Source organism: Heptranchias perlo, chromosome 16 (genome assembly GCF_035084215.1).
Source record: "Heptranchias perlo isolate sHepPer1 chromosome 16, sHepPer1.hap1, whole genome shotgun sequence".
NCBI lineage: Eukaryota > Metazoa > Chordata > Chondrichthyes > Hexanchiformes > Hexanchidae > Heptranchias > Heptranchias perlo.
In genome coordinates this window covers 23,618,321-23,641,709 of record NC_090340.1, presented here as the reverse complement: position 1 = coordinate 23,641,709, position 23,389 = coordinate 23,618,321, and the positions used below count along the sequence as shown (strand labels likewise).

The following is a 23,389-nucleotide window of genomic DNA, read 5'->3' as shown; positions in this document are numbered from 1 at the left end:
AAGTGCATTACTGAGGGAGTACTGCATTGCCAAAGGTACCACCTTTTGGATAAGTAGTTAAACCAAACATCCCGTGGCACAATTCAAAGAAGACCAAGCAGTTCTCCCAATGTCCTGACCACAGTCCTCCCTCAGCTAACACCACCAAAAAAAAGATTAACTGGCTATTCATTCAATCAACTGCCATGTTTGTCTACATAACAACAGAGTGCACTTCAAAAGTAATCTGTTGGTTGTAAAGTGCTTTTGGACGTCCTGAGGACTCGATAAGACACGATGTAAACACAATTTTTTTTCTTTAAGATGTTTTATTTCAATTGAAGTATTTAAAAGTATCATATTTGGGAAGACATTAAACAAATCATTTCTATTCTTTTACAAAACACATGGCCTGATAACATAAATCACATTGAAACACATTGTGAGAAAAATGATGCATTTCTCCCTCCCCAAACAAAAATAGTTTCCAAATTCTTCTTCAAGAAGAGAGTACCCCTTGAAAAATAGGCCAAACATGTGGCCTGATGCACAGAGCTATGTCAGAGTAGTAGAACATAGAAGGGACTCAATATAAACTACTCTAGTGGACTTCTTCCTCCCACTTATGCCGGTAAGCAATATCTGACCCATCCCATATGAACACTGCCCGTCAGGCATTCCAACATTTTATTTTAAATTGAGAAACCTAAATGAAAGGCCAAGGGTAATGGCACAGGGCATCAACAAGGTTGAAAAGAGTAGGGGAGAAGACAAAGCAAAATAAGTAGTGATTAGGTTATAGGTTGTAGTTTCTGCCTTGGCTCAGTGGTAGCTCTCTCGCCTCTGAGTGAGAAGGTTGTGGTTTAAGTCTCACTCCAGTGAACTTGAGGACATAATGCTGGGCTTACTAGTGCAGTACTGAGGCAGTGCCGCACTGTCGGAGATGCCGTCCTTTGGATGAGACGTAAAATGAGCCTTCGTCTGCCCTCTCAACTGGATTTAAAAGATCCTATTGCACTATTTGAAGAAGAGCTAAGGAGTTCTCCCTGGTGTCCTGGCCAATATTTATTCCTCAATCAACACCAAAAAAAACCAGATGATCCGGTCATTATCTCATCGCTGTTTGTGGGACCTTGCTGTGCACAAATTGGCTGCCGCATTTCCCTACATTACAACAGTGACTACACATCAAAAGTACTCCATTAGCTGTAAAGTGCTTTGGGACATCCTGAGGTCATGAAAGGCGCTATATAAATGCAAGTTCTTTCTTTCTATAGGTGTTACCAATTAGAATCGCTATTTTACAGGTGTAAGCATTAGCAGAGACAGGCAGGAGAGATACAATACTCTCTGAATTGGTATGTGCAATGGCATGGGAGGTCTACATATAAAAGTCTTGCATCTAGTGTGCATTTCTCACACTTTGCCACATATGCGAAATATGCATCACAGTTGTACCTGTTTGGTTCACATATCATATATTCATAAAGCAACAAGCCACAACTGAACTGGAAAGTCTCAAAAAAGAAAGCCGGTCATCTCTATCTTTTGCCAACCAAAGGTATTAAGGGCTATGGGTACGGGTACGGTAGCATAGTGGTTACGTTACTGGACTAGTAATCCAGAGGCCTGGACTAAAATCCAGAGTTATAAGTTCAAATCCTGCCATTAAATTCAATTAATTAAATAAAATCTAGAATTAAAATACTAGTATCAGTAATGATGGCCATAAAACTACCGGATTGTCGTAAAAACCCATCTGGTTCACTAATGCCCTTCAGGGAAGGAAACCTGCCGTCCTTACCCAGTCTGGCCGATATGTGACTCCAGACCCACAGCAATGTGGTTGATTCTTAATTGCCCTCTGAAATGGCCTAGCAAGCCACTCAGTTGTAAAATCTCGGCTACGAAAAGTCATAAGAATAATAAAACTGGACGGACCACTAGGCACCGGACACGACAACGGCAAACCAAGCCCAGTCGACCCTGCAAGGTCCTCCTTACTAACATCTGGTGACTTGTGCCAAAATTGGGAGAGCTGTCCCACAGACTAGTCAAGCAACAGCCTGACATAGCCATACTCACAGAATCATACCTTTCAGCCAACGTCCCAGACTCTTCCATCACCATCCCTGGATATGTCCTGTCCCATCAGCAGGACAGACCCACCAGAGGTGGCGGTACAGTGATATACAGTCAGGAGGGAGTGGCCCTGGGAGTCCTCAACATTGACTCTGGACCCCATGAAATCTCATGGCATCAGGTCAAACATGGGCAAGGAAACCTCCTGCTGATTACCACCTACCGCCCTCCCTCAGCTGATGAATCAGTCCTCCTCCATGTTGAGCACCACTTGGAGGAAGCACTGAGGGCAGCAAGGGCACAGAATGTACTCTGGGTGGGGGACTTCAATGTCCATCACCAAGAGTGGCTCAGTAGCACCACTACTGACCGAGCTGGCCGAGTCCTGAAGGACATAGCTGCCAGACTGGGCCTGCAGCAAGGTGGTGAGGGAAAAACTTACTTGACCTCGTCCTCACCAATCTACCTGTCGCAAATGCATCTGTCCATGACAGTATTGGTAGGAGTGACCACCGCACAGTCCTCGTGGAGACGAAGTCCCGTCTTTGCACTGAGGACACCATCCAACGTGTTGTGTGGCACTACCACCGTGCTAAATGGGATAGATTCAGAACAGATCTAGCAGCTCAAAACTGGGCATCCATGAGGCACTGTGGGCCAGCAGCAGAATTGTATTCCAGCACAATCTGTAACCTCATGGCCCAGCATATTCCTCACTCTACCATTACCAACAAGCCAGGGGATCAACCCTGGTTCAACGCGAAGTGTAGAAGAGCATGCCAGGAGCAGCACCATGCGTACCTAAAAATGAGGTACCAAACTGGTGAAGCTACAACTCAGGACTACATGCATGCTAAACAGCGGAAGCAACGTGCTTATAGACAGAGCTAAGCGATTCCACAACCAACGGATCAGATCAAAGCTCTGCAGTCGTGAATGGTGGTGGACAATTAAACAACTAACGGGAGGAGGAGGCTCTGCAAACATCCCCATCCTCAATGACAGCGGAGTCCAGCACGTGGGTGCAAAAGACAAGGCTGAAGCATTTGCAACCATCTTCAGCCAGAAGTGCCGAGTGGATGATCCATCTCGGCCTCCTCCCGATATCCCCACCATCACGGAAGCCAGTCTTCGGCCAATTCGATTCACTCCACGTGATATCAAGAAACGGCTGAGTGCACTGGAAACAGCAAAGGCTATGGGCCCAGACAACATCCCAGCTGTAGTGCTGAAGACTTGTGCTCCAGAACTAGCTGCGCCTCTAGCCAAACTGTTCCAGTACAGCTACAACACTGGCATCTACCCGACAATGTGGAAAATTGCCCAGGTATGTCCTGTCCACAAAAAGCAGGACAAATCCAATCCGGCCAATTACCGTCCCATCAGTCTACTCTCAATTTTCAGCAAAGTGATAGAAGATGTCGTCGACAGTGCTATCAAGCGGCACTTACTCACCAATAACCTGCTCACCGATGCTCAGTTTGGTTTCCACCAGGACCACTCGGCTCCAGGCCTCATTACAGCCTTGGTCCAAACATGGACAAAAGAGCTGAATTCCAGAGGTGAGGTGATAGTGACTGCCCTTGGCATCAAGGCAGCATTTGACCGAGTGTGGCACCAAGGAGCCCTAGTAAAATTGAAGTCAATGGGAATCAGGGGGAAAACCCTCCAGTGGCTGCAGTCATACCTCGCACAAAGGAAGATGGTAGTGGTTGTTGGAGGCCAATCATCTCAGCCCCAGGACATTGCTGCAGGAGTTCCTCAGGGCAGTGTCCTAGGCCCAACCATCTTCAGCTGCATCATCAATGACCTTCCTTCCCTCCATCATAAGGTCAGAAATGGGGATGTTCGCTGATGACTGCACAGTGTTCAGTTGCATTCGCAACCCCTCAAATAATGAAGCATTCCGAGCCCGCATGCAGCAAGACCTGGACAACATCCAGGCTTGGGCTGATAAGTGGCAAGTAACATTCGCACCAGATAAGTGCCAGGCAATGACCATCTCCAACAAGAGAGAGTCTAACCACCTCCCCTTGACATTCAACGGCATTACCATCGCTGAATCCCCCACCATCAACATCCTGGGGGTCACCATTGACCAGAAACTTAACTGGACCAGCCATATAAATACTGTGGCTACGAGAGCAGGTCAAAGGCTGGGTATTCTGCGGCGAGTGACTCACCTCCTGACTCCCCAAAGCCTTTCCACCATCTACAAGGCACAAGTCAGGAGTGTGATGGAATACTCTCCACTTGCTTGGATGAGTGCAGCTCCAACAACACTCAAGAAGCTCGACACCATCCAAGATAAAGCAGCCCGCTTGATTGGCACCCCATCCACCACCCTAAACATTCACTCCCTTCACCACCGGCGCACTGTGGCTGCAGTGTGTACCATCCACAGGATGCACTGCAGCAACTCACCAAGGCTTCTTCGACAGCACCTCCCAAACCCGCGACCTCTACCATCTAGAAGGACAAGAGCAGCAGGCACATGGGAACAACACCACCTGTACGTTCCCCTCCAAGTCACACACCATCCCAACTTGGAAATATATCGACGTTCCTTCATCGTCGCTGGGTCAAAATCCTGGAACTCCCTTCCTAACAGCACTGTGGGAGAACCGTCACCACACGGACTGCAGCGGTTCAAGAAGGCGGCTCACCACCACCTTCTCGAGGGCAATTAGGGATGGGCAATAAATGCTGGCCTTGCCAGCGACGCCCACATCCGGTGAACGAATAAAAAAAAATATGGGCCAAAGGCAGGTATCTGGAGTGAGATCACAGATCAGCCGTGATCTTATAAAATGGCGGAGCGGGCTCGAGGGGCTGAATGGCCTCTGACCTTCATAGCCCAAGGGGAAAAGCTCCACCTTAATAGTCAACCATCACAACTGTGCTCCAGGCCCCAGACCACCCATGAGCAATGGCAGGGGAGATGAGCTAGTGCTTTAAAAAAAATTAAAGTGTACATTTTGCACACATCTGAAATCAGGAAAATTACTCATTCAGGCTAGGAAGCAAGGTACAGAAAATAATATTATCACATCAGAACAAATCTAACCTTTTAAACTTTGCTTGCACACTGAATCGTCTGCAGAAAATTGGGGGTTGATAAAAGCACATGGTGATAAAAAATAATCATGTAAATACTATATTGTGTCTCTAAGTTGACTGTGTCCCAACACCTAACGTGCAACTTGTTCAGTCAGTGTCAGCAGGTAGATACAATGCACTCTATCTCTGCACTGCTATCAATCAGCTTTATTGTGTAGTGGCCAGTGCAAGCTTTACAACTGCAGCCCATCCCATGTGAATAGCTAGCTACTTGGAACTGGGTTGCTTCAAAGTGGACTAAAATAAATACAAGCCTTGCCTAATGTTATGCTAAATTGTGGTGCTGTGCCATCTACAGGTTAAAAATTAAAAATTACTTTTATTAGTAATGTTCAGTACTTCGCTGTCTGGAGATATTTTAACAAGCAAAACCTTATTAAATGAAATGACCATGCAAATCTATTTTATATATAGATTTATATCTTTCACCTTTGAATAGGTACATTGCTGCTCCTGATTCATGCTGCATGGTTGGAAACTTTGGTGTATAATCAAAATTTCTAATTATTTCTGTCTTTTCCTTGTGAAGAACATGAGGCTGAGGTGAAACATGAGCAACAGCCAGCAGTCTCTGCTTCTGCAAGTGCTGACTCCCAATAACAACATACACCCTCTTCCTGACAAGCATCAGCCCAGAGTCCAGGCAGTCCTAGAAATTGAGGAGGGCAGCACAGAGGGCAATGAATTGAGCACAGGAGGAGAGTGGGGCACAGCATGGGGAGTCTGACGTCCCTGAGCAGTGGGTCAGAAGATAGCAGCTCTAAGGTGGATAGCCTGGAGACCCTGTTCTCTCAGGTCCTGCTTTTAAAATATGAATGGTCACAGCTCACCAAATCTATGTGAGTGAACAGCAGGCAGGCTCACATAATATGGCAAAGCTGTTTGGCCAACTGGAAAAGTCCACAGCCAGCCTGTGCAGTACCCCTTAAATGCTTTGCAGGCCACCTGGAGCTTGTAATGCCTTCAAACAGGCCAGCTATGGTATGTACAGATCACTGAAGTGATCACAGTAGGAGTGTCTTCCACACTGACGATCCCAAGTGCTACAATTCAATTGGGCGGCAGATTGGAGAAGGCGGCTTCCTCAGTTCTCACTTAAACTGACTGCATGGAGATGGTTGCAAAGCATGACTCAAGAATTCTGTCAGTTTCCATTTGGTCTGCCTTCGTGCAAGACAAATGGCTTGGCAGAGCCAATGCCAAGAGACAGCAAACTGGCAGGATGAGCTCTCCTGATCCTCCTCTCTTTCAGGATGGTATGGCAAGAAGACCTCCGTAAAATCGCACGTCTCCACCCCTGCCTCAGCCCATCTGCTGATGAAACCCTCATCAATGATATTGTTACCCCCAGACCGCTCTCCTGGCTGGCCTCCCATCTTCCACCCTCCATAAAATTGAGTAGATCCAAAACTCTGCTGCCTATATCCTAACTCACAACAAGTCCCATTCACCCATCACTCCAGCGCTCGCTGACTTAAATTGGCTCATGGTCCGGCAATGCCTCAAATTTAAAATTCTCATTGTGTTCAAATCCCTCTATGGCCTCGCCCCTCTGTATCTCTGTAACCTGCTCCAGCCCTACCACCCTCCGATAACTCTGCATTCATCCAATTCTGGCCTCTTGTGCATCCCCGATTTCCTTTGCCCCACCACTGGCGGCGGTGCATCCAGCTGTCTAGGCCCTCTCCGCCTCTCTCTCGTCATTTAAGATGTTCCTTAAAACCTACCTCTTTGATCAAGCTTTTGGCCACTTGTTCTAATATCTCCTTATGTGGCTCAGTGTCAAATTTTGTCTGTAAAGTGCCTTTGGATGATTTACTACGTTAAGGGCACTATATAAATGCAAGTTGTTGTTGTTGTCTCCCTGACTTCTCTGCAGCTTTCAACATTATCAACCACATCATCGTCCTCTAAAACCTCTCCTCCATTGTCCAGCTTAGTTGGTCTGTCCTCGCTTGGTTCCACTTCTTGCCTATCTGATCATAGCCAGAGCATCTTCACCAATGGCTTCTCTTCCCAACATCATCTCCAAATTCTCTCAAGCATCCACACTTGGTCCCCTTCTCTTGCTCACCAACAGTCTTGGATGAGCCACAATTTCCTCAAGCTAAACATTGAGAGGACAGAAGCTATTGTCTTCAGCCTCCAGCACAGACTCCATATCCTCACTACCAACTCCATCCCCAGCCACTAGATTGAATAGGATACTGAGGGTGTGAACAACCTTGAGCTCTGCTTCCAACCCCCATCTTCTCTCGATCACAAAAACCATCTACTTTCACCATAATATGGCTTGCCTCCACCCCTACCTCAGCCCAACTGCCACTGAAACCGTTGACCACCCCTGTACCCCTCTGCACCCCCTCCACCCTCTCTTCCTTTAAACCCTCCTTAAAATCCACCTCTTTGACCAAACATTTGGTCACTCCTTCTAATATCTCCTTCTTTGATTCAGAGTTATTTTTTCCCTGACACCTCTGTGAAGCACCTTGGGACGTTTTGCTATTTAAAGATGCTGTATAAATGCAAGTTGTTTTTTTTGAAACAGTTCACATAGTTGCTGTATGGCATCCCTGTGGAACCTCAATCTCTGAACACACAACGCCTGCAATAGGTGAAGATTTGTGCTCTGTAGGTCCTGCTTCATGGATACCTGCAGATGGAGTGACTGTGCCTTTGGAGCAGCCACTCAAACCTGGTTCTAAATGCTGCTTCTCCTCCACATCCTCCATTGCAGCCAGGAGCAATGGGATTCTGAGAAAGGAGAAATGTTAAGAACTTGAAATGAGAAGGCCCAAAACTGATCCCAAGCAATGCTTTCAGTTAGAATCTTTCAAAACTGTCCAGAAAGTATCAAAAACACAAATGAATGAGCAAGAATTTTGTTGGAATAATGTAAAGGCTGCAGCTGAAACAACATTCTATGGTTCAGGAATGCCCATCAGTGACCAATAGGAGCATTGCAATGGAAAACATAACTTAACTCCATTGTTACTGCTCGATTTGTATGTTTTTGGGTCAACATCACTTCCAGCAGAGAATCATGAATGCGCAAAAGTGGGCAGGGACACAGTGGAGCATCCCTTTGACACATTTAGTCCCCCCACCCACTGCTTCTATAGGAAATAAACCACTCATGTCACAGTCAACATATTTATATGCAGCTCAATCTAAACATCTATGCTTTGCATTGAACCCGATCCAATAAAAAAAATTATGCATTCTTGGGATGTGGGTATCGCTGACAAGGCTGACGTTTATTGCCCATCCTTTTTTGGCCTTGAGAAAGTGGTGGCGAGCTGCCTTCTTGAACCGCTGAAGTCTGTGTGGTGAAGGGGCTCCCACAGTGCTGTTAGGTAGATTTTGACACAGCGACGATAAATGAACGGCGATATATGTTCAAGTCAGGATTGTGTTTGACTTGGAAGGGAACTTGGAGATGATGGTATTCCCATGCACCTGCTGCCCTTGTCCTTCTAGGTGGTGTACATCACTGGGTCGGGAGGTGCTGGTGAAGAAGCTTGCAATGCAGACTATAGCTAGTACAGACTGAGGCAACGGTTCGCTGTTGGTGGAGGGAGTGGATGTTTAAGCTAGTGGATGAAGTGCTGATCAAGCGGACCATCAAGCGGATGGCGTTGAGCTTGAGTGTTGGGTGCACGAATGTCTAGGTGCACGAATGTGTGGGTGCATGACAGTCTGGGTGCACGAATGTCCGGGTGCACGAAAGTCCGGGTGCACGAAAGTCCGGGTGCACGAAAGTCCGGGTGCACAAATTTGTGGGTGCACGAACACTTGGGTGCATGAAAGTCTGGGTGCACGAACAGTTGGGTGCACAAAAGTCTGGGTGCAAGAAAGTCTGGGTGTACGAAGGTCTGGGTGCACGAAAGTCTGGGTGCACGAAAGTCTGGGTGCACGGAGGTTGGAGTGCACGAACATTTGGTGTATGATTACTTTTCTCTCTTGTTCAGAACACAAAAGGCTAAGAAATCAAGCGAGACACTGTAGTTATTTTCTAACTTTAAAGAATTTAATTTAACATATAAACGCGACAGTTCTAAACCAAGAAAGTAGCTACTGTGCTGCTCCTCTGCCTGACCACCAAACTATTTTTGTGCCTCCTCACTGAGTTCTCTTGGTATCTTGGTGCATGACACTTCAACGATTACCACCCACCTCCAGGTGGGCAAGGGCCAAAATTCTGTGAGAATCACAGTAAAGGCTTTACATTGGCAGCAGTCAACTCTCGACGAGGTGCAGGGAAACATTGCAATGATGCACAAATCAGTTGGTTGTTCTTTGCATCCCTCAAAGGTACTGAATGTTTAGAGAAAGAAGCATCTGAGCAGCCTGGTGCCTCCAGAGGACCATTCCTCCACCTGATCCACCCATTCTGTCATGGCATCTTGTTTACTCAAGCAACAGCTCAGATCCACCCACTCAGGGAGGCGGTATCACTGACACAGAGCAGATATTATTGGGTGGATCCCACAGCAGCTGTGAGCAGGAGGAGCTGGTAGGCAAATCTGAGGAGACATCTGTGTTTTTCCAGAGGTGACATAAGCAAGAGCCCTCAGCTGAGGATTCCAAGACCGATATCTCAGGAGTCTAGGCTGATAAAGATCAATGATTCAGGAGCATTGGTCTCACACGCAGGCAATGGAGACAGTCTCTTCTCTCGTGGAGCTGATGACGGGACAATTGGAGGGTACAGAACCTGTATCTGCAATGCAATGAGGGAGGCAGTCCAGGAGATCAATGTAGCCCCCAGCCAGACATTAGGAGGAGGGTATAAGAGCTGTTGTACTTCTGTACTGGCAACAGTTACTGCTTGCATAGATGGCAGTCTTACAAAGTAGCCTTGACTGCTCAGAAATTACAGTTTCAACATAGTAGACGTGACTCCCGGTCAAATCCGTGTTCCAGAATCTCACTCCTGTGTTCTTGAATTTAGGCATCTCCCCCACCCACCCACCCCCGTTCATTTGATTCCGGTGGGTGCGCTGCCAGCTGAATGATCAGGGCCACAGAGGGGTCATGGGGGCGCGGGGAAATTATGGCAGAAATCGAGGTGGCCAGTTCTGGTGCGGAGTTTGGGCTGAGGTGCCCTGACCCACTCCACTTGCTAGACCACCACCCAGAAGTGGGTGGTTTTCATATGGAAAGTCCAGGCCTTTATGTCAGAGGAAGTTGTGAACAGTCTGCTGCTCAGACCACACCTTGACTCCCCATGTCCAAACTCCAAATGGAAGCGGTGAAAGACACAAAGCTTTGCGATGTCTTCAGCAACCCTGCTGGATATGGAAGCTGAACGTGAGACTGTTGACCCAGAAGAACATTAAGAAACTAAGGAGGGATTACACGGGTTGCAGGACCGTAAAACCCCTCTTTGACCCCACGATGCATTGGTGGGAAGCGATCAAGGCCAACATCAAGAGGTTCTTCATCCTCAAAGATGTTCAAAAGGCAAGAGAGAGACAGAGGGAATTGTCCCAGTTCCAGAAAAGCATACAGGATCTGCTCCAGCTGCAGTCGATGGGGGTCGATGTCGGGGAGGAATTCAGAGAGGTGAAGGGCCAGCAAGCCTCGCTCTTCGTCTCCAAGGCTTCAAAGATCATCTTCCGGTCCAGAGTCCACTCTGTAGAGCAGGGCAAGAAGTGCTCGCACTTCTTCTTCCAGAAGCTGCACAGAGAGACCTCTGTGATCAGCAGCCTGAAGGAGGAAGAAGGCTCGCTGACATCTTCACAGGCCGACATACTGAGGATCAGCAAGTCCTTTTATGTTGGGCTATATGACGCGAAGCCCACAGACAGCACAGCCTCCAAGTCCTTCCTGTCTTCTATCACGGAGGTCTTAGAGGACAGCAAGCAGGAGGGCATGGATCGGCCGCTGACTTTGGATGAGCTGACAAAGGCGTCCGGTCCTTCGAGAAGAGTAGAATTCCCGGAAGCGATGGCTTACCAGTTGAGTACTCGGCTCTGTGAAACTGGGGCCCCCTGAACCAGATCACTAGCACCTTTAGGTAGTCGGACCTGATGGTGAAGGGATCGGGTCTCCCACCTACCAAAAAACATGGCCTCGCTCTTACTTTGGTTCACTCTGGCCCCCAAGACCAGCTCGAAGTGGTCGCAGCTGCCCATTTGTCTGTGGTCCGATCGCTGGTCAGAACAAAAGACGATGACACGTCCATGTACAGTGAGGCCTTAACCTGAGCGCCTCTGCTGCCTGGGATCTTCACCCCTCTGAAACTTGCATTCTTCCTGATGGACATGGCAAACGACTCGATACAAAATACGAAGAAGATCGCAGAAAGACAGAGAGACCCGAAGGCCAGGGTTAAGGACATCTCCTCACGACTGGAAAAGAACTTGGAGAATGAGGGGGAGGACCCAGTGTAGTGATTTGGGTAAAGATAAGCAGAGTGTGGCAAGAAGGGACAGAGAGTGTCCTAGTACGAGAAACTCAAAAAGTTAGCATACATGTATAGCAGGCAATTAGGAAAGCAAATGGCATGTTTGCCTTTATTGCAAGGGGGTTGGAGTACAAGAGTAAGAAAGTCTTACTACAATTGTACAGGGCTTTGGTGAGACCTCACCCGAAGTACTGCATACAGTTTTGGTCTCCTTATCTGAGGAAGGATATACTTGCCTTAAAGGCGGTGCAATGAAGATTCACTAGATTAATTCCTGGGGTGAGAGGTTGCCCTATGAGGAGAGGTTGAGTAGAATGGCCCTATACTCTATGGAGTTTAGAAGAATGAGAGGTGATGGCATTGAAACATATAAGATTCTGAGGGGGCTTGACAGGGTAGAGGCTGAGAGGTTGTTTCCCCTGGCTGGAGAGTCTAGAACTAGAGGGCAACCTAATCGCAGGATAAAGAGTTGGCCATTTAAGACTGAGATGAGGAGGAATTTCTTCACTTAGAGCGTTGTGAATCTTTCGAATTCTCTACCACAAAGGGCCGTAGATGCTGTCGTTGAGTACATTCAAGGCTGAGATACATAGATTTTTGGACTCTAGGGGAATCAAGGGATAAGGGGATCGGGCAGGAAAGTGGAGTTGAGGTTGAAGATCAACCATGATCTGACTGAATGGCGAAGTGGACTCGAGGGGCCGTATAGCCTACTCCTGCTCCTATTTCTTATGTTCTTATGTAGGTCTGGTCCATTCCCCGCCACTCCGCCATGACAGGCACCCAAGCTATCTTCCACTTTGTCTGGAGGTCCAAGGTAGAAAGCGTCTGCAGGGTCACCCTGTACAAGCCCCAAAGGGGGAAGGGTGTCCCCAACGCCGCGCTGATCCTGATGGCCACCTTTGTGTGTGGCTGCCTCAGGATGTGTGTAGAGCCAGAGTACGCAAAAACCAATGCTGAGTTTCTACCTGTCTGCCACACTGAGAAGACTGGATCTGGCCACGCTGGATGAACAGATGTAGGACATCCCATCCAACTGGACCGTACCCCACCCCCTGTCCCAGATGGAGAAGTTCCTGAGGAGGAACCCCTTCGACCACAAGGCCGTCAGACAGCAATCGACACAAAATGTTCCGGGCGCCCTGCAGGGAAAGCAGAGGGTGGATCCGATTGGGCAGTTCCCCGACCCGACGGTTGATGCCATTTGGCAGAATGTCTCATCGTCAGAACTGACCAATAGGAACCAGGATGTAGCTTGGATGGTGGTGAGAAGGGCCCTCCCAGTGCGGTCTTTCCAACACGCACAGGATCTCAGCACCACCGCGAGCTGCCCTCGAGGCTGCGGTGGGGATGCGACTGTCATCCACCTCCTGGTGGACTGCCCCTTCGCGTAGAAGGTGGGGAGAACAGTGCGTTGGTATCTGTCCCAGTTCATCCCAAACAGTTCGGTAACACAGGACACTGTGCTCTAGGGGCTCTTCCCCAGGACGCACACAGAGATAGAGATCAACTGCTGCTGGAAGACTATCGACTCGGTGAAGGAGGCCTTTTGGTTCACCCAAAACTCGCCGGTCTTCCAGCTGAAGGAGCTGGCCATGACTGAGTGCTGCCGACTGGCACACTCCAAGGTCCAGGAGTACGTGCTGCAGGACGCACTGAAAGGCCACCACACTTGTATTGTACTGTAGGGCCCATTTGACTCTTTTTTTTTGTGTATGGAGTGTACCTTCACACACACCGTAGTTGGTCACGTGATGATGCTGGGACAATCCGCGTTGGTACCAGCTCTTGTTGCGAGGTAGGGGAAACACCAGATTTTTCTTGGTGGTCTCAGGTAGCTGAACTTTCTGAGCAGAAGGCACGTTTTTGCAGCTACTCGCCATTTTTGTATACATGTTTTTGTTGTGTACTTCAACAATTTATTGTTTACGAAGCCATCTTCATTTAAAGCTCTCCAATGAAACTGATATTTGAGTGAGTGATTATTTACATTAGTTAAATTCTTGTTTACTCCTCATTGGTGACCACAACGTGATCCGATAAGATTTTAGATCTAAACCTTACCAGAGTTTTACTAAGCTTGGAGATCATTTTTCTTATTTGCTTTTGCGATTTTCGACTTCTTTTACTTAGATTACCTTTTTAGTCTAGCTTGAGTCATGTTGATTTTTTTTCATCATGTCGACAGATGCAGAGACATCTGAACAGGTTCCAGTGGCAGCAGTCGGCCTTAAACTGCCGCCCTTTTGGTCTAAAGACTCAACAATTTGGTTCGCCCAGGTGGAGGCGCAGTTCATGACCCGAGGTATAACTGCCGAGGCAACCAAGTACACCTATGTCACCGCCTCGCTACAACCTGAGATCGCCCAGGTGGAGCGCCCTTACGAAGTACTAAAGGAATAACTGGAGAAACGTACTTCGGTTTCAGAGCAGAAACGTTTTCACCAATTACTGATCTTGGAGGAGCTTGTGGATCGAACACCGTCACAGCTCCTACAGTGCATGAAGCAGCTTTTAGGCCAGAATACCTTGGGGGACAATATTTGAAAGCAGCTCTCCTTACAGAGGTTACCCAACCACGTTCAGCTGATCCTGGTGTCAACCAACGATAGTGGCAAGATCAAACAACTTGCCAGCATCGTTGATAAAATCTTGGAAGTCCCTGTACTGCCACCCTCCATCGCTACAGTGACCACTCCAGCATCACTAGTGGGAGCAACTTCGGCTGGAAGTGAGGTGTACCAACTCAGCTCACAAGTCGACAGACTCACAGCTCAAGTGCAAGCTTTGACCTGCTACTGCAAGAAGACATTCGGAGCGGTGGTCGCGACTGAGCCAGTTTGAGAGAACGTAAAAGATGGTCTTCACGTAGCCCGAGCGCTCGACAGCATGCCGGCGGAGCATGCTGGCATCGCTGGCATTTTGGGCCAGATGCTCACAAGTGTACCCTTGCACGTATGTAGACCAGCCGAGACAGAGTCAGGGAAACGACCAGGCCAGCAACTGAAGGCGACGAGTATAGCTAGCATGACAACAAAAGCTGCCTATTTTATGTCAGACAAGTACTCTGGCAATCATTTTTTGATAGACACAGGTGCGGAGGTTAGTGTTCTTCCTCCAACTCCAGAAGAACGCCGTCACCCTACTTTGACCGTTTTTTCACTGCAGGTGGCTAACAAGTCATCCATCGCCACGTTTGGAGAGAGATCAGTAATTCTGAATATTGGTTGATGCCGAGTTTGCCGTTGGGATTTTATTGTTGCAGACATCCAGACACCCATCATCGGAGCTGATTTTGTGAGGCATTTCAGTCTGTTAGTGGATATCAAACATCGGAAGCTCATTGATTCCATGACCAGTCCGACAGTCCAGGGTATTGCTTCATGTGTTCCATCTGTCAGCCCAATCTTTGTTAAGCCAGATAATGCTGCAAATTTTGACACCCTCCTTCAACGATATCCAGAGATTACTCGACCTATATACAGTGAAATGTCAATCAAGCACTCCACTGCACACCACATCAACACTCGCGGAGCACTCGTTGCAGCTCGACCACGGCGTCTTGCACCAGGTCATTACGATGTTGCGAAAGCAGAGTTCGACCACATGTGTGAATCTGGTATAGTACGACCTTCAAGCAGTATATGGTCCTCACCTCTGCACACGGTTCTGAAGAAGACGCCTGGAGGCTGGCGGCCGTGTGGCGACTAACGCGCATTGAACCGGACTACAGTATCGGATCGTTATCCCACACCGCATCATCAGGACTTTGCTTCTGGTTTACACGGGAAGCGAGTTTCTCCAAGTTGGATTTGGTCAGGGCCTACCATCAGATCCCTGTAGAACCCACTGAAGTACATAAGACTGCTATTACCACTCCTTTTGGACTTTTCGTGTACGGGTACATCGACGACCTCCTTGTAGCCAGTGAGTCACTAGAAGAACACAAACGACACTTGCAGCTCTTATTTGCTCGCCTTTCAGAGTATGGTGTCGTCATCAACCCTACCAAAAGTCAGTTTGGAGTGCCCTCCTTACAGTTTCTGGGTCACCAGGTTGACGAGCACGGTGTCCGTCCACTTACCGACAAAGTCAAGGTGATCCAAAACTATCCAGCACCTACGTCAGTACGTCAGCTGCGTGAGTTCCTTGGTATGGTGAACTTCTACCGGCAGTTCATACTGAGCTGCGCAGGCATCCTATGTCCACTTACTGATCTCCTCACACAAGGAAGGAAGCTGAACAAGTTCTTACCCTGAACAGACGAGTGTGCTATGGTTTTCATCACGGTGAAGTCCGCCCTTGCAGGAGCTACCATGTTGGTACACCCCAAACCAGATGCTTCACTCTGCATCATGGTAGACGCATCTGATGTAGCCATGGATGGGGTACTCCAACAATGTGTGGACAGAAAGTGGGAGCCCATTTCCTTTTTCTCTAAGAGGCTGCAACCAGCAGAGACGAGGTACAGCACCTTTGGTTAGCGAGCTGTTGGGGAAATTGACGGCACAAGCAGATCCACAGCGCTGGATGGAAGCACTACTACTCATCCTTCTGGGTATCCTTTCTACTTTTAAAGTTGATCTGGGTTGCAGCGCAGCCAAGCTAATGTTTGGAATGACATTTCATCTGCCAGGGCAGTTTGTCATACCAGCAGGGAACCACACCAGTTTAGACCCCTGCAGTTACGTAGACAGGCTAAGGAGGAAGATGAGTGAGCTACACCCGACTCCTACCAGAGTTCAGCCTCGTTCTACACAATTTCACAAGGACCTCTCGTCATGCACTCATATTTTCATACAGGATGACGCTGTGAAAACTCCACTTCAAACTTCTTACCATGGTCCTTTTCGAGTGGTTAGCAGGAAGGACAAGTATTTTGTTCTAGACATCAACAGGAAGCCTGACACTGTCGGCTTAGATAGACTGAAGGTTGCCTATACGGACAGTGACACAGAGGCATCACAATCTGTTCATGCTACTGCAGCGCAGAGGCAGCTTACATCAACCTCTACAACTCCTAGCCAGCAATCTTCGATTCCATCCATTTCTCCATCAACCTTTTCACCACTGACATCTGCACCAGAAGTGAAGAAGACACTTTCAGGCAGGCATGTACATTGGCCCAAGAGGTTTCTACAGATATTGGACAAAGGTTAAAGCATTACCTTGGTATACTTTTGTGACTTTTTTTATGCACCTGGCAATATTTAACTGTTTGATAGCATTTTTGAGCTACACTAAATAATCTTTCATCGTCAACCTTCGCTCTACGATCACTTATCTAGGAGGGAGCTACGTGTACTGGCTCATTTTGATTTTTTTTTGTGTATGGTATGTACCTTCACACAAACCAGGTTGGTTACGTGAGGATATGGGGCCAATCCACATTGGTACTAGCTCTTGCTGTGAGGTGCGGAAATCCCACATTTTTCTTTGTGATCGATTAGCTGGACTTTCTGAGCAGGAAGTGTGTTTCTGCAGCTATGCCATTTTTGTTATGTACTTCAACATCTTCAATTAAAGTTCTCCAATGAAACGTATATTTGACAGTGATTATTTACATTAGTTAAGTTCTTGTTTACTCCTCAGTACAGAACGTATTAGAAGACATATACCATCGTTTCCACATCGTTCACCTGAGGAAGGAGGTAGCCTCCGAAAGCTTGTGAATTTAAAATAAAATTGCTGGACTATAACTTGGTGTTGTAAAATTGTTTACAATTGTCAACCCCAGTCCATCACCAGCATCTCCACATCATGTTTTGTATTGTAATAATGGGATTGTAGTGTGTACGATCTGCATTGTATTGGTTTGAACTGTATTGCCTGGAATTGTGTTTTTCACATTGAACTGTATGTATCTTTTAACGATATGAAATAAAGTACATTTTGAAATTTTAAGTAAGTGCTATGACCAGCTGACTTACGCTTACCAGTAATTAGAACAGCCTTTCCTTCCGGACAAAGTATTGCATTGGATCGGATCGATCGATAAACTGGGAAACAGCAAAGACCGAAAAGTACGATGCCCAGATAATGCGGTAAATAAAAGTAAAACAAGGACTCCCCGAAAAATAACAGCAGCAAAGACACACTCGTCGAAGCATTTAAATTGAAACGCGCCTCAGATTTCTGAAAGTGGATCGCCACTGCTGCCCCGAACGCTGCGGTAATGAAACCATACAAGCCCAGTGCTGAGGTGCAGGTGCTCTCCATTTCACCCAAAAGTTGCATTCCTGTGGCCCCGTGTGTATTCAGATCGAATTGAGTCGAAGTCCAAAGCAAAAGCCTCTCGATCTAACCATGTGACAGCCAAGAGGCGTTGCGCTCCTCCTGCACCCACTTTGCAACAATATTACTCGATCTGAGCTCAGTATAAAAAGCAAAAATCAACCACAGGAAAATATCCCCTTGTTATTGTACGAACAGACGAAATTGATGGGCAGGGAAACAACCAGCTGGTCCATCAAACCTGAAATATCATAAGCATGTTTTTGTATAGCTGCACCTACTGGTGTGTTCATGGACTACTATTGATTTGGGCCAAAGGTCACGACTAAATGTTTTTACATTTACCCTTATTTTACATTTATTTGCCGCAGTATCTGGGCATCGTACTTTTGGATCTTTGTTGTTTCCTGGTTTATCAGTCGATGCAATACTTTCTCCAGAAGGAATGATCTCATTGAATGGTGGAGCAGGCTCGAAGGGCCAAATAGCCTGCTTCTGTCTCTTATGTTCTTATGAAAGGCTGTTCTGATCGCTGGTAAGTACGACTGAGCTGGTTATAGTACCGTTTTATTTCATTTCAAAATATACTTTATTTCATAAAATTTCATGGAAAAATGAAAGTCTGGACTACAATCCCCAAATCATCCATAAAATCCTGTGATCACATATGACAAAAACCGGATTTGATGAAGGTGCCCGATTGTAAAGGGACTGAAGTCCAGAACAGTAGAACCAGAGGACATGCCTGTGCATGAAGGAGGTAAATTCAAAACTAATCTGTGGAAACAATATTTCTGTGAGCGAGTGAATCAATGGAACAGGCTTCCTAGGGAGACGTTGGAATCAGTTAGTGCTGATTCATTCAATTGCAAATTAGATATCTTTCTTTCAGAAAATAACATTTTGGGGTACAGTAATTTGAGACATAATGGCCTGGATTTTTACTGTGAGCCATGGAAAGAGCGGGGTCGGTGGGTTTCTGAAAGGGAAACCCGCAAGTATAGGTTTCCCGGACGTCTTGACGTCGGGATGTCTTTTAATTTTTTCAGCTGGTTTCCCGCGTGACACCCAGCTAGATTGACAGTCTGGCTGCCTGTCAGATGGAAAAGCATGCCAGGTAAGTCGGACTTCAGGCGGGTTTGGCAGTCATCATATGGGGGTTCGAAGACATCGGGGTGGCTGGAGACATTGGGCAGTCGGAGACATCGCAAAGGGGGAGTTTTGAATGGATCGGGGCGGGGGGGGGGTTGGAGACATCATTGGGGGGTGGGGCCATGGATAGATCGGGGTGGGGGCGGAGACATCAGGGGCTGGAGACATCATGGAGCGGGGGGGGGGGGGGGGCATGGATAGCTTGTGGGGGTCAGAGACGTCGCGGGGGGGTCGGACAGGGAAGAGTGTCAGCCGATCATGGGGGACCGATCGCAGCAGGAAGGCTTGTTGGGCCTGGAGGAAACACTCCTGCTCCTCCTGGCCCACAAGCAGTGTAATAAAGGCCTCATGGATCCTGCCCTTCTCACCTCCTTTTACCTGGCGAGCCCCAGGAATCCTGGTCCCCATGAGTTAAAAATAAAAAACCTATTAAAATGGAGGCATGCAGCCTCCGTAAAAGATGACCGACCCACTTCCTGAAAGCAGATTGATCGTCCGCCCCCCTTCCCCACCCCCCCCCCCCCCCCCTTCCCCGACTGCCTATTCCGGAAGTGGGTGGGTTATAGGCGTGTTGGTGTCAGATTTTACATTTTTTACGCCCCTACCCGTCCTTGAAGGTTAAAATTCCCCCCAAAAGACAAAAATGGATGCCCAGACAAAAAAGGGAAATATTAGGGAGAGGATCAAAAACTTGGTCAAGAAGATGGGATTTAATCAGTCTTAAAGGAGGAGAGGCAGAGACTTTTAGGGACAGAATTCCAGAGTGTAGGGCTTATGCGGCTGAAGGCTCAATTACCAATGGGCAAAGGGGGGGGTGCATTAAGTTCAGGCCGGTCGATTGTAGAGCTAGAGGAAGTTATTGAGATATGGAGGAGTGAGGCCATGAAGGGATTTAAACACGAAGATGAGAATTTAAAATTTGAGGCATTGGGGCAATGTAGGTCAGAAAGAATAGGAGTGGTGGATGAGCGGGACTTATTGTGGGATAGGATATGGACGGCGGAGTTTTGGATGAGCTGAAGTTTACAGTGTGTGGAGAATGGAAGGCTGGCCGGGAGAGTATTAGAATAGTTGAGGCTGAAGTTGAAAAAGGCATGGATCAGGGTTTTAGTGGCAGATGAACTTAAGTAGGGGCTGGCAAAGTTAGAGAGATGGAAATAGATGGTTTTTGTGATAGAGAGGACATGAGGTAAATATTGTACAGTCCTCAGCTGCATTAACGAAGTTCGGAATTTATACTTGTTAAGTAGTTCTTTAACTTCAGAAATATTGAAGGATCATTATTAATAGGATGTCATGATTATTTCTTTTTCATTCCCACTAACAAAATCACACTCAAGAAAGTCACTGCACATTTGAGCTTATTTTTTATTAATTCATTCATGAGATGTGGGCGTCGCTGGCGAGGCTAGCATTTATTGCCCATCCCTAATTGCCCTTGAGAAGGTGGTGGTGAGCCACCTTCTTGAACCGCTGCTGTCCGTGTGGTGAAGCTTCTCCCACTGTGCTGTTAGGAAGGGAGTTCCAGGATTTTGACCCAGCGACGATGAAGGAACGGCGATATATTTCCAAGTCGGGATGGTGTGTGACTTGGAGGGGAACGTGCAGGTGATGGTGATCCCATGTGCCTGCTGCCCTTGTCCTTCTAGGTGGTAGAGGTCACGGGTTTGGGAGGTGCTGTCGAAGAAGCCTTGGTGAGTTTCTGCAGTGCATCCTGTGGATGATACACACTGCAGCCACAGTGCACCGGTGGTGAAGGGAGTGAATGTTTAGGGTGGTGAATGGGGTGCCAATCAAGCGGACCTACATTGGCTCCCGGTCCAACAATGCCTCAAATTTAAAATTGTCATCCTTGTGTTCAAATCCCTCCATATCTCTGTAACCTTCTCCAGCCCTACAATTCTCCAAGAACTCTGCATTTCTCCAATTCTGGCCTTGTGCATCCCCAACTTCCACTATTGGCAGCCGTGCCTTAAGCTGTCTAGGCCACGAACTCTGGAATTCCCTCCCTAAACCTCTCTGCCTCTCTGTCCTTCAAGACCCTCCTTAAAACCCACCTCTTTGACCAAGCTTTTGGTCACCTGTCCTAATGTCTCCTTCTTTGACTCAGTGTCAATTTTTGTCTGATTACACTTCTGTAAAGTGCCTTGGGACATTTCACTACATTAAAGGCACCAAATAAATGCAACTTCTTGATGTTATTATCCACAGCTTGAAATATTATATTGGTAATTTTAAATTAAAACTTTAAAAATATATAATTTTTAATGACAAAAGGGTGTACATCTATATAGTTCCTTTAAAATCTTCAGGACATCTCAAAGCATGTCACAGCTAATGAATTAGTTTAAAATATAATCACTGCTGTTTTTGTAGGCAAACATAGCAGCCAATTTGCAGATGGCAGGTCTCACAAACAGCAATAAGATGAACGACCAGTTAATTTGTTTTGGTGGTGCTGGCTGAAAAGTGATTGCTGACCAGGACATCAGGAGAACACCCTGCTCTTTTTCAAAAAAAGTGCCAAGGGATGTTTTACATCTTCTGCAGCGTACAAAGTTTACATGGAATCTATCTCTGGTTTTAACCGCCGATCCAGGTGGTTGCTTGAAATGGGAAAAATGCAAAATATGTTTCAGTAACAGATGCCAGCACTTCATGCACTTGGCGTGCGTATGCATCCTATAAACAATCTGCATATTCAAGGTCTTTTAAAAAAAAACTATCAAGATTTACCATTTATTTTGAGAAATTACATAATTACTCAGAAGTTCGGCTTACAAAAAAATTATGGAATTGTTAAGTACAAAGTATAGATTTATAAACCACATATGATCTCTGTACTGGTAATTCTGACTCAATAGTTTATGCTGCCAAAGTTATCTCCAGAAAGTGATGATCAGGATACTGTATTTATTACATGGGATTCTTACCAGTGTTTGGGGAGGGATCATATTCCATAATTCTGTCCATTTATAATTAGGCCTACTGGTTTATAATGGCTGAATAAGTCAGATTCTGTTTTCTGGATATGGGATTACAGGATTTCCTGAGATTTTTACCCAAATTTAGGGGATCGTATTCAGCAATTCAATTGATTTTTCCATGAAAACCAAAAATTAGTGGCCTTGATGATAAAGGTGATGTGAAAGGTGCTCATGATGCATACTGCATGCAACCATCCAGCCAAATGTTGCAAGCTATTCATGGGAGACTCAAAGGATGTAGAAAGTACATCTGCTTTTGAATTAACTCCCATCTGAAGGCAGGCCCAGTAGGATGCCAATCCCTTGCCCATGTAGTTGACATACATTACAGACTCACAGCCTGGCCAGATTCTTGCCATTCTCCTGCCATCTCCACTTGCCCCTCCTCACTTACAAGAGGTTATAAAACTGAGACCCATTTCAAACCCTCTGAAATCAATAACACTGGGGCTACTTTCTACAATGAAGCACATCACACACACAAGCAACAGTTTTTATTAATCAATGAAAGTGACTTTTAAAAAGTTACTTAAATAAAGTCTGAAATAATGCATAGTCAATGTTTAAACCAGCTTCCGTAAGAGAAATATAGATTTACATTGACTGAGACCATTCATCGAAACTGGTATGGGCAGCGGTGGCTGCAAGATGAAGTGGATGGGGAGAAATGTTGACAACGGACACGCTAACAAGTACTCGCAAATATGTGAAAAACATCTCGTTGCACTTGCACCTGCAGCAGGCGTAGTTCTGACCAAGAGGCTCCACCTAAAATCTTGGCCTGGCTTTTCAGATTGCTGTTTTCATCATTTTCATTTCAGAGATTTCAACTTGCTGAGCATTCCCTCACGTAGTTAGGACCAGGTCAAACCAGAGCAATGGCGAACAATTCAAACCAGAGCAATGGCGAACAATTCAAACCAGGAGCAGTGATGAACAATTCAAACCAGAGCAATGGCGAACAAGTCAAACCAGAGCAGTGATGAACAATTCAAACCAGAGCAATGATGAACAATTCAAACCAGAGCAATGATGAACAATTCAAACCAGAGCAATGATGAACAATTCAAACCAGAGCAATGATGAACAATTCAAACCAGAGCAATGATGAACAATTCAAACCAGAGCAATGGCGAACAAGTCAAACCAGAGCAATGGCGAACAATTCAAACCAGGAGCAATGGCGAACAATTCAAACCAGGAGCAGTGATGAACAATTCAAACCAGGAGCAGTGATGAACAATTCAAACCAGAGCAGTGGCGAACAATTCAAACCAGAGCAGTCTCTTTCTGTCTTCGCCATCATTTTTCCCTCCTTCCTTTATCTCGTTCCATTTCTTACTCCCTCTCCTAGTCCTTGCCCAATTCACTTTCCCTCTCCCCTCTCTCCCTCGTTCTCCCAACTTTCCCCTTCCCATCGAGC

General features: G+C 46.7%; 1 protein-coding gene across 2 annotated transcripts in view; it reads right to left on the bottom strand.

Moving 5' to 3' along the window:
• The window catches only part of LOC137333593 (11-beta-hydroxysteroid dehydrogenase type 2-like), an 80,849-nt gene extending 62,826 nt beyond the window's left edge, over nucleotides 1-18,023 (bottom strand). Inside the window, exon 1 of one of the 2 annotated variants that reach the window (XM_067997816.1) lies at nucleotides 17,530-18,023. In XM_067997816.1, the coding sequence (XP_067853917.1) occupies nucleotides 17,530-17,830 (301 nt within the window). In that variant the 5' untranslated portion in view covers nucleotides 17,831-18,023. The remainder of the gene's footprint in view (nucleotides 1-17,529) is intronic. The other variant, XM_067997815.1, reaches the window with a different exon arrangement.
• Nucleotides 18,024-23,389: the final 5,366 nt, after the last annotated feature.